We start from the raw sequence: 14,001 nt of genomic DNA, 5'->3' as shown, positions 1-14,001 counted from the left end.
CTCCTTTTTAGTAGAGTATTGGGAGGGTGCATTATGGCATTTATGCATGGCTTGGCAGTATCTGCAGGACACCTATAGTCGATGGGGGTTGAACATCGCATGTGTGCACATAGTAGCCTTCTGGGTGGGCGGAGCCCAGTCCCTTCCTAGGGGGACACGGCCCTAGGCGTAGGATCGGCCGGTCCTACGACTCATATTCTGCTTGCCGCCGGCATAGTAAGACCCCGCGAGGTGGCAGTATGGCTTTCCGCGGATGTAGAATTCCCGCGAGGTGCCGTTTAGTATATAGATGTGAGATGGATTTCTGTTCTGGATACTGGCCAGCATTTACATGATCAGTGTGGTATCTTATCCTGCATATGCATGTGACAGTGGGGAGTTGTTGCTTGGTTCGCCTGGGGGCGTAAAACCCACCTCCCGACAGCTATCTAGCATTTACATTATCAGTATGGTGTCTTATCCTGCATATGCATGTGATAATGGGAAGTTGTTGCTGGGTTCGCCTGGGGCGTAAAACCCACCTTCCGACAGCTGTCTAGTGATGATTTACATATTGGTGTGGTGTCATATTCGATGTATGCATATGGCAGTAGGAAGTTGTTGCTGGTTCGCCTAGGGGCGTAAAACCCACCTCCTGATAGCTGTCTTGTTTGATGATTCAGCCTATTGACACCTGATTTATATGATTCAGTACTATGACCTGTTGAGCAATATTCATGTTATCATACATACTTATTTGATTATTCTATATATGCTCCAGATGAGTTGATTAGGATTGTGATGATTTACTCCTTATTTCTTATGTTGAGTTATGTGTACCCTGTTCTTGACGACTGCTCATATGCTCTTGAGATTTCACCTCGAGCCATGATTATATCTTGTCTCATGTGCATAGTACTCTCTACTCCACTCACTGAGTATTTATATACTCACTCCCCAGTTTGGTGTTTTTGATTGCAGGGCAGGTATTGTATAGAGAAGAGCAGGGTTAGAGATTGCCTGCTAGCTGTGCCGCTCCATAGTATAGTATAGTATAGTATAGTATAGTATAGATAAAGGTTTATACATTTTGGTGTATTATAAACCTTCTATTGTATATAGTGTATAGTTACAGTCATAGATCCTGTTGTGGATATGGGTTTGACCATGGATGGAATGGAAACCAGATTTTTATACAGATGAGTTATATGCCTGAGATGATGTATTGATATATATTGTCCAGGTTCATTTTGTGACAGATTATGTGATTACTGCTCTAACAGGTAGTGTTGTTGTATGTATTGAGATAATCCTGACAGGTCACTATAGGAAAGGTGATCATTTTGTGCATGCATCATGCCAAAAATTTTTTCAGAATTTATTGATGATTGATAGGTAGTAGGGTTCTACGTGGTGGCTGGTGGCCTTATGCCTACCCGCACCCTAGGACCGTCGCGGCGGCCCGCCAGGAACGGGGCGGGGGTCGTGACAGATATGTAGAATCTGATAAGGCTAAGACTGAAGACCTAATGGATAAATAAATCAATATGAGGTATGATGGTACTAGTGATATTAGGTTTTACATAATAAAATTAGAGTAATGCATCTAAGCTCTGTAGTCTTGAGATTTCTATCCCTAATGATTTTATTGTGCATTAAGCTCTTAATTCTCTCCTCTCTTAATTCTCTCCCTGTGCAATTTAGTCGGCTTAGAACCACATATAATGCGCAGAGGGATAAATGGAATACGAATGAACTCATTTTTTGTTTGGAAGTAAAATATCTTAGGGAAAAGAGTGAGAGTGCTAATGTGATGTATCAATCACGCCCTAAGGATCTCATACATAATAAGAAAAAAAGGGCAATGGTTCCAAAAGGGATGGTTAGACTCACAATTCTATGGTAAAAATTAGAATTATGGATGCCCACAAGCTGCTATTAAGAAATCTCTCAAGTGCTTCTTTCTATAAAAGAAAGGATCATAAGAAAATTTGAATATTTCAAGCATAAGAGTTAGCTAGAGAGAAAAAAAAAATGTATGTATGGTATTGTCTCTAAAATGTGATTAGCTAAGGATAAATCCTTTATGTTGTGGCACAAGCAATTTAGTCATTTTTCTAAAGAGAAAATTCAAAGATTAATTAATGATGAAATTTGTACTTTCATTTGACTTTAGTGATTTTCACACTTATATTGATTGTCTTAAAAGCAAATTTACCAAATCCAAAAGAAAGAAGTCTACACGTGAACTTTTAGCATTCATTCATATAAATATTAGTGAACCCCTAGATTCTACTATCTATAGTAGTAGGTATATCATTATTTTTATTGATGACTTTTCTCGCTATGAATATATCTATCTTCTTAAGAAAAAATCTGAAAACTTGATAAGTTTAAAATCATTAAAATTGAGGTTGAAAAGCAGCGTGGAAAAATAATTAAGATGGTGAGTTTTGATCGTGGTGGTGAATACTATGGTTGATATGGTGAATTTTGCCAATAAAAGGACCGTTTGCCAAGTACTTGCAGAAATGTGGGATGGTTGCTCAATACGCCATGCTTAGAACTCCTGAGCAAAATGGTGTAGCTACAAAGAATAATTGCACTCTTAAATATATGGTTAGAAGTATAATGAGTGGGTGCAATTTATCAGGATATCTCTAGAGTGAGGTCTTAAAGACCGTCATCTATATCTCGAATAGAGTTTCTTGTAAGGCAGTTCCCAAGCCACATTTTAAGTTGTAGATTTGAAGGAAGTCTAGTATCAATCACTTTCATATTTGGGGCTGCCCTGTAGAGGTTAAAATTTATAATCCATTAGAGAATAAGTCTGGACCTAGAACCAATTGTTGTTATTTCATTGACTATCAAGATAATTCTAGAATATACAAATTCGACTGCCTCTGACAGAGGCACAAAGATTGTTGAGTCTACCCATGCTAGGTTTTTAGAGTCTGATATTGATAATTGCAGATATTTTTATACTGAAAATTAGAGGAAAGATGTTATTGTTCCTACTCCTGTTGTCCATAAAAAAGTCATATTTCATCCTATCAAAAGGGTAGTGGGAGAACAACAGCAAACAACTGAACCGATTATAGCACCTCCACGGCTAGTTAATAAAATACCAATAAAAGGATCACACAGACAAAAGAGAATTGTCCATTCCTAATGACTATATGGTTAATTTACGGTGAGAATGATTATAACATTGGTCACACGAGGTTGATCCGGTCTCATATGATTAGGCTATTGCATGTTTCCAGTAAAATAAGAGGCTTGAAGCTATGTGTGATGAGATGGCAATTCATGGCTAGCAATAAAGTATGGAATCTTGTGGAATTACATGAGGGGTTTAAGCCTACAAGGTGTAAATAGGTTTTTAAAACTAAGAAAGACTCTAATGGTAATATTAAATGCTACAAGGCTAGACTAGTTGCAAAAAGCTTCATACAAAAAAAAAGGCATAGATTAAAATGTGACTTTTTCTCCAGTCTTTTTTAAGGACTCTTTCAAAGTAATTATGGCACTAGTATCCCATTTTGACCTAGGGCAGATATTATGGCAAATTCGAGTATGGAGCATTGGAAGGTAGCTAAAAAGGTTATGAGGTATTATTTTTTTTGTTGGCTTATAGAAGGTCTGATTATTTTGAGGTAACTAGATATTGTAATTCTGATTTTTTGTTGGTTGCATGGATGATATAAATCCACTTCTATTTATATTTTTTATGATGGCTAGAGGAGCTATTTTTTAAAAAAGTACAAAGCAAACTTTTGTGCAATTTTTTACTATGTAGGCAGAGTTTGTGGCATGTTATGGAGCTACAACTCATGCTGTTTGGTTGAAAAATTTTATCTCAGAACTTATGATTGTTGATTCAACCACCTAAGATTTATTATGATAAAAGTGTAGCTGTGTTCTTTTCAAAGAACAATAAAAGTCCCAACACCTCTAAACATATGAGATAAAATATCTCGTAATCAGAGATTTGCTTACAAAGGGAGATATTGTTATTAAGCATATAGAGACTGATGCAATGCTGGCAAATCCATTAACCAAAGTACTTAGATCCAATATATTTGTTAAATAAAGATATCTTTTCAATTATTTTCATATTGGAATATTACATTTATATTTGGGCACATATGGTTGTTTGTACATGTTGTTTAAATGAAAGTCTTAAGCATAAAGATGTTGCTTAAGCATAAAGGAATTGATTATGCTATAATTGATATCATGATTATCTTAATATATAAAGATGAAATTGTGACATAAGCTTAAAATTGTTGTAATTATAGCAGCTTTTATTTGAAAGCATAAAGAGGTTTAATTTGAGAGCACAAAGTGGACTGATGATGAACTTTGTATATTTTGATCACATAAGAGTACAAAATTCACACTACGTGCACTACATCACTGAGATCCATGTCGATGAGATTACTATCATTTGTAACCATAGGAGGGTCTTGTGTCAGTAAGTGATATAAAAACTGTTATGATTTGATGTTAGTGGTTTTGTCGGACCAGATTTTTGATAAGATGTTGTTCATTCAGGACATTTGTATATATGATCACATGAGGTGAACTTAGCCCAGGAGTCATTTGCAAATTATATATGTATATAATAAATACATTTTCTTTAAAAAACTTAAAGTCTTAATCAACGTCGCCCAAGTGAAAGAATGTTAAAATTTCTTATAAAGGTAGGCTTCCATTGATTATAGATTGATTTTAATTTTTTATTATGCAATACGGGCTAAGTTGTCATTTGATTGAATATTTAAGAAGCCCATCGTTAGTTTTTGATCATATGGTTATTTTGGGCTTTGTTGTTTTAGTCATGTGGTGTGGTGAGCATCAGTGTTGGCCTGATTTGTTAATGGGCTCTGTATGGGGGATCTTTAGCAGTACTAATTGGGCTAGATTCTTACTCTACTCTTATATATTCCTGTTTGTAGAGAAACCTTAGAGCGTAGAGAAACCATAGAGCATCAAGGTTTCTACGTTTCCAATGCCATTGAGGAGACAGGCATCAAGGAGCCATCAAGGTATGCTTCAAACTTTTCTATTTAGATTAATGATTGTCTGCTTGTTTTGTGTTCTAATCTCCTGCATGGTGTCCATAAAAATTCAACACAATATGCCTAGATCTTCCAAGAGGCCAAGCATGCACCGAAGTATTTAATATGTAGGGTATCAAGTTTGCAATTTAATATTGAAGTCCCAGATAAATTAAAAAACTTTTTTTAAAATTAGTACTTAACCCAGAAAGCATCTCAAAGTTGGAAAGAATTATCTCAAGGACTATAACCTATTCTTTTTGCCTTCAAAAGAGTAAGGTATCATCAGCATAGTGATGATTATTAATTCCATTAGAAGAACCCAATGATCAATGCTAGCAATAAGTTCTTGATCGGTTATTGCTGTAGGATATTGATCCAGAAAAAGAATGAAAGGGGAGAGGATCTCCTTGCCTTACTCCTCTCCCATAATTAATCCAATTCCCAGCTTCCATTAACCAAAAGAACAACTTCATTGGAAGTGATATTAGAAGCCTCTTTTCTCCATGACTAAAACCAATTCAACTTCTCAAAAGTCATTTCAAAATCAAGTTTTTCACCATATGCCATTTATCTTGTGTCTGTTACAAAAAAAATTATCAGCAACGGCTCGCCCTCCAATGAAACTAGTCCGAGATTTATCAATAAAATTATCCAATAATGGTGCTAACCTTGTTGCAAGAATATTTGAAATGATTGTAGTGATGATGAATTGCACTAATTTTTGAGATTAAAAAATTATAAACCCAAGATGCTACCTGGCAACACACTCCCTTATTCCTTGATCTCGTTAAAGAGAGGAGGGAGTGTGATCTCTGTATATGAACTCTAGAAATTTTTTCTTTCTTGTCCAGTTGACTTTTATTGCATGATAATAATGTGAGATGCATCGAAGATCCAATGACCATGTCTTAATGAGGAGTTCTGCAATGATACAAAATCTTATCTAAAAAAACTTGTTAGAAATTATTAGTTGGAGTCTTTGATCTTAATTAAGTACTCAAGATCTCCTCAATGTATAAACAATTTGAGATTAATATCTTTAAATACTCTCCATGTTTAAGGCCCAGCATCCTTGCCAATGAAGGTTCCGATCCGATCATAAAGACCACCACTCACTAATGATCAACCCAAAAAATACCCGTGCGCTGATGCCATTTGTAATGATTTAGATTTTACCAAAAAGATTAGCTAGAAATTATTATTTTAGATGTTTTTCTTGCTTGAGCACCCAAGGTTATGAGGTCCAAAAATCGAGATAGGAGATTGAGCATAGTACTAGTTGCACACTATGCATTTTTATTTTTGTTTCGTTCCTTCCTTTTCTTTCTTTTCTTTTTTGGAGGAAGTGCTCGCATGTCATACATGAAGACGCGAAAGATGGTAACAAATTGACATCATGCTTATATGATCCATGCACAGTAGACATCTAGATGCAAAGTATGGTCAGCATTGCATAAGATAATCAGACGATTTAAATAATGTTAGACCATTATATTTGCATATAACCAACCTATATAGAACATAGTGATATACAAAAGCACAATTTAGTGTAACTTCACATGGCAATATGCTTTCAACTTTCTTATGTTAGAAGAGCTGAATAAGGTTGCATTGGGAAAGGTTTCTATATAACTAGGATTAGACTTGGAAAAATTTGGGCTTCAAGCTGTCTAAGGCGTAAAATTTCTTTCAAAATTTAATCTATGGAGATGAGACTGATCTTGTCTTTATATACTGTACCAGAGGATAGTGTCTTACAAAGTTCTAGCAACCGGTAGGTTTAATTTGTTTGATAAGAGTTCGTGCTTTTAAAGGAATAAGCATTTTATGTCCCATAAAATTTATCATCGAGTCTTCTAAAATCAATGTCCATGATTGGGTTGGACCACCTTATGGAATTAAATCCTAAGATTGACTACCCAAAGTATTCCATCATAAGCTCTTTAAACTCCCTTCCATCATGTTCAATGGCCTGAGCTACCAACAGGCTATCATCTAAAAACAAAATATGAATAACTACAATCTAATTATTCAACATTTTTTTATTTAATAAAAATATTTTTAAATTTAAATCTCCATGTCTTCACAAAAAATGAATTTTATTTTGCAAATCATGACATAATTGCAAAAAGCCATTATTCTAACATGGATTTCTCTTATAAGGGTAAGTGAAGGTTGAAATATATCCACTACTATTGAAGGCTCCAGTTGAGAAAAGAGCAATATTTATTTCCATTATAATGACAAATAAAATTCTGAAAGAGGCCATCGGTAGGGGATGCTAGTTTTAAGTAAAGTTTTAAATCCTGCCAACCATCCCCTTCTACCAAAAAAAAAAAAAAAAGAAGCACCACCCCCTTTTGCGGAAAACAACAAAGGCAAAAAAGAAAAAAAACATCAATTGCTAGTTGTAGTTTATAATAACACTGTAATGTACAAAATTCAGCACTCATACATATTTAAAAATGAAAATCTCAACAAAATTATGTATATTTTCAAATCATGCTTTAGAAAATTCAAGAGTGTTCACCTCTTTTATTAAAAAGTTGGAGCTAATCTAACCAATGTTATAGAAAGGCAACCTTATTGCCAGTGGTGTGGAAGGCTCGAAGAGCAACTCCAACACTACATTCACCCTAACCAATGCATGGTCTGTGGAATAGATGCAGTTTCTTTGCCCCTCTATCATCGCAGTCTTCTTATTTCCTCAAGCAATCATGCAACACTAAGAAGCTTTGGTTGCCTGCGATCACCTCTAAGTTAGCTTAGCAATCTATGGGTTGTGAGTATGTGAGAGGTGATATACATGTGAATCACAAATTTATTAGTTATGTAGGCCCCTCACTAGAGGATACCAAAGTCGAGTAGGATCGAGGCCATGGCTAAGCCCCCCTCTCGAGTAGAAGCCAATTCATGACGAGAGCGTCATAAGGTTGGATGGGGGATATTGTCATAGTCCCACATCAGCTAATAAAAGAACGCCACATGAGTTTATTAACCAAGGTCGGTCCTCTGCCCAATAGCTTAACTTTTGGGGCTGTAAATCCGTGACGCTATGCACCTCCACATGCAATCAGGTTGTCCAACACAAATTATAGTCCGAACTTAAACACAAATTCAAGGCAAAACAACATATACAGAAAATTTGCGATTCAAACGCCATGATTCTTTTCCAAGCATGGTGAAGAGGAGGAAGATCTCAACCTTGGAGAGCAGGTGTCCCTAAGCTCACTCTCCATGACATCCCTGGCCGGCTTAACTGCCTTGCTTTACAGATTTCCTCACCTTCAGCAGTCTGCACCATGTGGAGATCAGTCGCCATGCACTCTAACCAAGAGTTGGCGACATCTGTTCTTCCCCTGCTCATGCATCATCTCAACACTATGGAAAGCTTTTTGGTTCTCCAAATGTGCAATCCTACATGTCATCCTACTTGGCAAACTCAAGAGGTCTACTAGTCCAAGGTCCATGCCAATGGTTGTGGTAGAGGAAGAGTCTTGTTCTAGAATTATCATAGTAGCCGAAAGGTTTTCAGATACAAATTGTAGTAGTAAACAGTACTAGACCAAAGAGTTGCATGGAAGCACTTGGTGAATGAAGAGTTGGAGCAGCTAGTGTTCACAGCTCTGTAGCCTATAAATACTATACTTGGATCCATGATGTCTGAGTTCAGGTGAAGAAATAACTCTAGCCATCTCCTCTCGTCTCCCAAATTGCCTTCCTCCTCCTACACCTCTTCCACTTAAGTACGTAGGATCAAATTTGTTCCAAAAAATCACCACCAAACTAAGCTACTCTGATTCAAAAGCCGAAAGCATACTTTGGCAGAGCTAACCTACTATTCCAGCAAAACAAGAGATAAGAACCCACCATGGAACCCCATGTACAGACCTGGAATCATTTACAGCTTTCCATACAGAGCACCAGAACGGCCAAAAACAAAAACAAAAAAGGTATAGGAGACACTGCTAAACCTTACGAAAAGAAACAGGGACATCATCCTGTATCTACTTGCACCGGTCTTCTAACAGATCATCCCTTGGATTGATTTTGATGGAAAGAGCCTCAACCTATTCAGATACACATCAAGAAATGGAACAGCAAATGCCATCAACACTCCGATCTCTCTTCAGGCACCACAACTATACTTCTCTAGGCAATTCTCTTGCCTTGGGTTGCCATGCAACTTGTCATCTCCCTCCAAGTCAGCAGACTCGTTGGCTTTCCCTTAGCTGTAGCAACTAAATTTGATTAATGTTACTAATCCTAGAAGTAAGAAGATAACTCTGCTGATTCAAGAAGTTTTCTTCTCTCCACTTTGGTTATCAATGATTTTTTTTTTGTGCGGGTTCTACATACAATTCTTTTCTGTCATGCTGCGGAATTTCAGTTGTGAAGGGCTATAGTTTCAAATCATGAAAAAACAAACTAAAAGAAGTCACAGACGAATTTCACCATCCTGAGTGAATTAATATACGGTCAAAAATTCAGACTAGACTAGCAATATCCTTGATGATCTTAGATAACATATAAATTCATACAAATTATGTACAGAAGGAAATATGATTGGTTCACTTGAGAAAAGAAGGAAAAGACACTTGAGAAATATATGATTGGTTCACAGTGAGCATGCATGCAATTGGCTTCTTTGCGTTTACTGGGTCTTGACTGACGACCATATGTCTCAGACTCTCAATGACTCCCTAAAAACAGCTTACTTCGACGATATAAGTGTTGAAGTACAGGACACTGGAGAAAGAAATTAAGCAAGCTCAATAAGATATGAAGGCAGCACGGAAGGAAGAAAAGGAGTGAAAGAAATAGCTTTAGAGGAACCAAAGGACTCATAAGCAATATAATGGACGCTTAGAAAGATGCATGAGGGCATGGTCTTTAACATTTACAGGGAAATAAACCACTTTAGATGTAAAATCAGTATTGGAACTTGATTTATGAGCCTTAGATAAAAGATAACATGCTTAGATAAAAAATGTCGAACCAGAAGATTATAAGAACAAACGATGAATGCACATACTAAACTACCTGTAAAAAGGAGAAGAACAAGTAGCTAAATGGGCGAATGACTGACAAACCAAACTATGTACTAAAGACTTCATGAAATTGATCAATGAAGATGAGAATGGCTTGAAAACATATATAGTTCTTGTAATCATGGAATATAAGTATCCTCTATGGCACTACAAGCACAGATTTAGCAATGCAGATAATGCATAAAGGTGATAAAACTCTCATACATTTTCCAAATCCGATACAGATCGTTATATATATAGGATCGATGCAACGAACTTTCACACATACAAATATATTGAGCAAACTCAAGTCAAGCAAAGATGTCATCAGTAAGGTACTCCTAGTAACATAATCAAACCTTCAAAGGAGAAGCAGTAGGCGTACTATTTTCAGCACAATAAACCCTGCTTTGGTTCTTAAAATAGTTATAGCCTACATCACCAACATTACGGAATAGATTGAAAACCAACAGTATAGTTCACAACAAGCTTGAAAACAAAGTCCTATTGGAACGGTAAAGAAAATTCAGACAGAGCATTTGATGTTTAACCATCACCCAGTCTAAGATAATGTTGCTTAAAACAGGCAGTATGAGTCCGAGCAAATCCAACCAATCTCTCGGCTACCTTTGTATGGAATCAAAGTTGTAGCAGGAACAACAGACTCAAAGAGGAACTCCAGCTTTAAATCCTCCAACCACAGCCTGACGATTCTTCCGCATCTCATCTCTCTGTAATAGATACAGTCTCCTTGGCCTCCCCATGCACCCGGTGTTTCCACTGCTCTAGACAAGCCACTGTTGCTCACTAGCAGCACTCGCCCTCCCAACAGCTTTCTATCGTCCGCCCTCACCCACTCCATTCTCAACGGGTCGTGCCAGTAGGCTTCAAACCATACCCATTCGCCTGCATCCTTGACCCAGCGAGGGAAGCTTAGTGCCCATAGCTTTCCGTCGATCTGGACCATCAAGGCATCGAATAGTGGAAGTGGAGCCAACACCAGGAGCTCCTCCAACACCGGCTGGGGGAAGCGAAACCAGCGTGCAAGCGTCATTCTCGACGGCGGCCGAACCACGACATAGTCATCATCGCCGAGAGGGATGATGTTGGAGATGCCGCATGGAATCACGGAGCGGTCTCCGCCATGCAGATTGCAGTACACGAGATGGCCTCTGGCATTTCCACCCCAGCCAGCAGCCAGCAATCCGGAGCAGTCGGGATGTCTGTGAGTATGGCTCGAGAGAAGGCAACAGGAGACTCCGGGAGTTCGACGGCGGTAGCGTCGACAGGGTTGACGATAGATGGTTTTTGGTGGGTCGGGTTGTCCAACATGATAAGGTGGCCATGAGAGAAGCCAGCCCAGAACTTGCCGGCAGTGTTTGGTAGGAGCTTTGAGAGATGGACTCCAGGCTCAGGGATGGTGTGGAGGATGAAGGAATCGGGGGAGGACGGGGAATGGAGAATGAAGACAGGAGGGAGGGACTGGAGCACCATCTCTGTGAAATTCGACCAACGCTGCGAAGAAGATGATGCCCAGCTGCGAGATCTCTTCTGCTTTCTCTTTGACGTCTTCTTCTTGCACCGCTTCACTGCCATGGCGATGGATGAAATTCTTTTGTTCAGTTCATCACTAATTCTCTTCTTCTTCTGCTGCTGCTGCTGCTTGTTGCTCCACGCTTTGGACATGGAGATTTTCACGTTTTTCTTCCATTTTGCACGGCCATCAGGCCTGTCCTGCTTCTTGTTTGACAACTTGTTCATCCTTCTCACTGCCATGGAAATGGCTAGAATTGTTTTATTTAATGCATCATCGTCAAATCTCTTGCTCAGTTGCTTGTTGTTCTTGATCCCCACTTTGGACTTGGATGCCGTCATGTTGTTCCCCTGTTTCCGATGGCTCCAGCGAACTAGACTGTCACAAGCTATAGGGTTTTATCAAGAGTAGCGACTGTTCATGTCTCATCAGATTTTGTTGGATTAACCTGCAGCGTCAAGGGAGTATGCTAGCACAATTCCTTGCTCAGATTAAGGAAAATCAAAGAGAAAAATAAATAAATAAAAACTTATTAGCATTAGAAATTATAATGAACAATAAAAAAAAAATTCAAATTAAATTTTAATAAGTTATAAATCCTGGTGGTTGAAACAAGGTTGAAAAATAAAACTAAAAAAGAAAAATATGCTGATTATTTTTTTAAGAAAAAGTTACTTATCAGAAAAATTGGACCTTTGAAACCTCAAATGCAATGATTAGCTTTGGAATTAGGTGATTGAAGATTGTTACCCTAACTTGCCATTAAAATTTTTCCTCAAAAAAACTTATTATTAAATTTTTAATAAGCCAACATTAGTCGATGATCTCGGAAAGTGAAAGGTCATTTGAGGCCAATAATAGGATGGCGAAAAAAAGTCGCAATGACTAATATTTGGGTGGTGGAGGTATTTAGGAAAAGATGGCAACCAAATGTTTAGATGAGGAGCAACAAGTAGAGGAAGGAGAATTAAAAAGGGAGAGGAGGAAAATCAGATGGGGAGAAGAAGAAAAGAAGAGAAGATTTAGAGCTTCTTTAGTGATTTTTTTTCAAAAAGAGGGGAGAGAACTTTTTAGAAAGAGGGGGGAGATCAATCGAAAAATAAACTTCGGATCAATTTATAGAAGTATTATAAGTCATTATCAATGTTGAAAGCAGAATTTCAGTTAACTAATTATTTTTCTCAGAAATCCAAAAAACTCACCAAGAGTAGATACGAAAATTGAAGAAGAAAGTAACCCTTGAAGCGATGGAAACCCTAATCCTTGGACCTCCAAAAACTTAGATGTGGAGATTGGCTTCAAAATTTAGCAATCTGTGAATCTCCAAGTTGATCTGCTTTAAGGCAATAGTTGATTGCCCATGGTTTTTACCAAAGTTTAGATAAGCACTGATGGTCACACGATCTCAAGGAGTAGACGGTTATTCAAGGCTGATGATAGGATGGTGGTGGTTGCAAGGGTTAGCAGCCATGAAGTTGTGGTGGAGGACACCTAATGTAGGTTAAGGCAATTCTAGAGGGACTCTTGCTGATAAGTTCTCAATAGAGGAGAGAAAGATGAGAAGAGAAAAAGGAAGGAAAATCAAATGGCCATGAGGGAGCAGTGAAAGGAAAGAAAACAGATTCAAGGTTCCATTAGTAGCTTTCTTCCCTTTGACGGATATTCCTATGGGCATGTATAGGCATCAAAAGATGCATCCTTCATGGAGAAAACACGTAGCACTCTTGTCGGTTAACATTCACGTGTCGTATTCCTTTTAACCTTTTTGATGACTAAAAGTATTCTAACTAGTAAAAGTTCTCTAGCTAGTAAAACCTACATCCAATAACATTAAAAAATAAAAAACTTCCATAGTGTAAAGTTGCTTTCTTGAGTACCCCAGTACATAGAGCTTTCTTTCATTTTTCTTATTTTGCTTCTCCCTCCACTACAAGGAACTTCAAAACCTATCAATTATTTTGCTTCTCACTTATGTAAGTTTCTTATTTTCCTTTTTTGCAACTACCATATGAAAAGAAAGTTATGTTACACCAAACATATGTGCCCTAGAACTATATATAAGCACTTGAAAAGTATTTTATATAATTTTACATGCCCTCTAATAGCTAGAATGCAAGTAAGCTAGCATAATTCCTTGACTTAGATAAAAGGGGAAAAAGAACAAAATTAATTATCAACTTATTAGGATTCAAAATGTTAATAAATAAAAAATATTGAAAATAAATTTTAAAATATATTAGAATATGTCACAAACCCTACTTAGCAAAAAATAAAAACTAAAAAGGAAAACCTTATTCTCCAAAAGCTCAAATGCAATGATTATCTCTGGCATTAGGTGACTGAAGATGGTTATCCTAACTTGCACTAAACTTTTCCTCAAAAGAACTTGTCA

At 37.4% G+C, this 14,001-nt stretch overlaps 1 protein-coding gene across 1 annotated transcript; it reads right to left on the bottom strand.

The window, feature by feature from the left end:
* Positions 1–10,372: 10,372 nt before the first annotated feature.
* LOC120104557 lies at positions 10,373–13,335 on the bottom strand. The gene is made up of 2 exons (XM_039115877.1): positions 12,812–13,335; positions 10,373–12,057 (listed from the first exon to the last, which is right to left on the bottom strand). Exon 2 carries the CDS (start codon positions 11,948–11,950, stop codon positions 11,201–11,203), a length of 750 nt encoding a protein of 249 aa, XP_038971805.1. The 5' UTR covers positions 11,951–12,057; positions 12,812–13,335; the 3' UTR covers positions 10,373–11,200.
* Between the last annotated feature and the right edge of the window lie 666 nt (positions 13,336–14,001).

Source organism: Phoenix dactylifera, chromosome 1, assembly GCF_009389715.1.
Source record: "Phoenix dactylifera cultivar Barhee BC4 chromosome 1, palm_55x_up_171113_PBpolish2nd_filt_p, whole genome shotgun sequence".
NCBI lineage: Eukaryota > Viridiplantae > Streptophyta > Magnoliopsida > Arecales > Arecaceae > Phoenix > Phoenix dactylifera.
The sequence above is the reverse complement of the archived record's forward strand: the minus strand, read 5'-3'. Positions and strand labels throughout refer to the sequence as shown.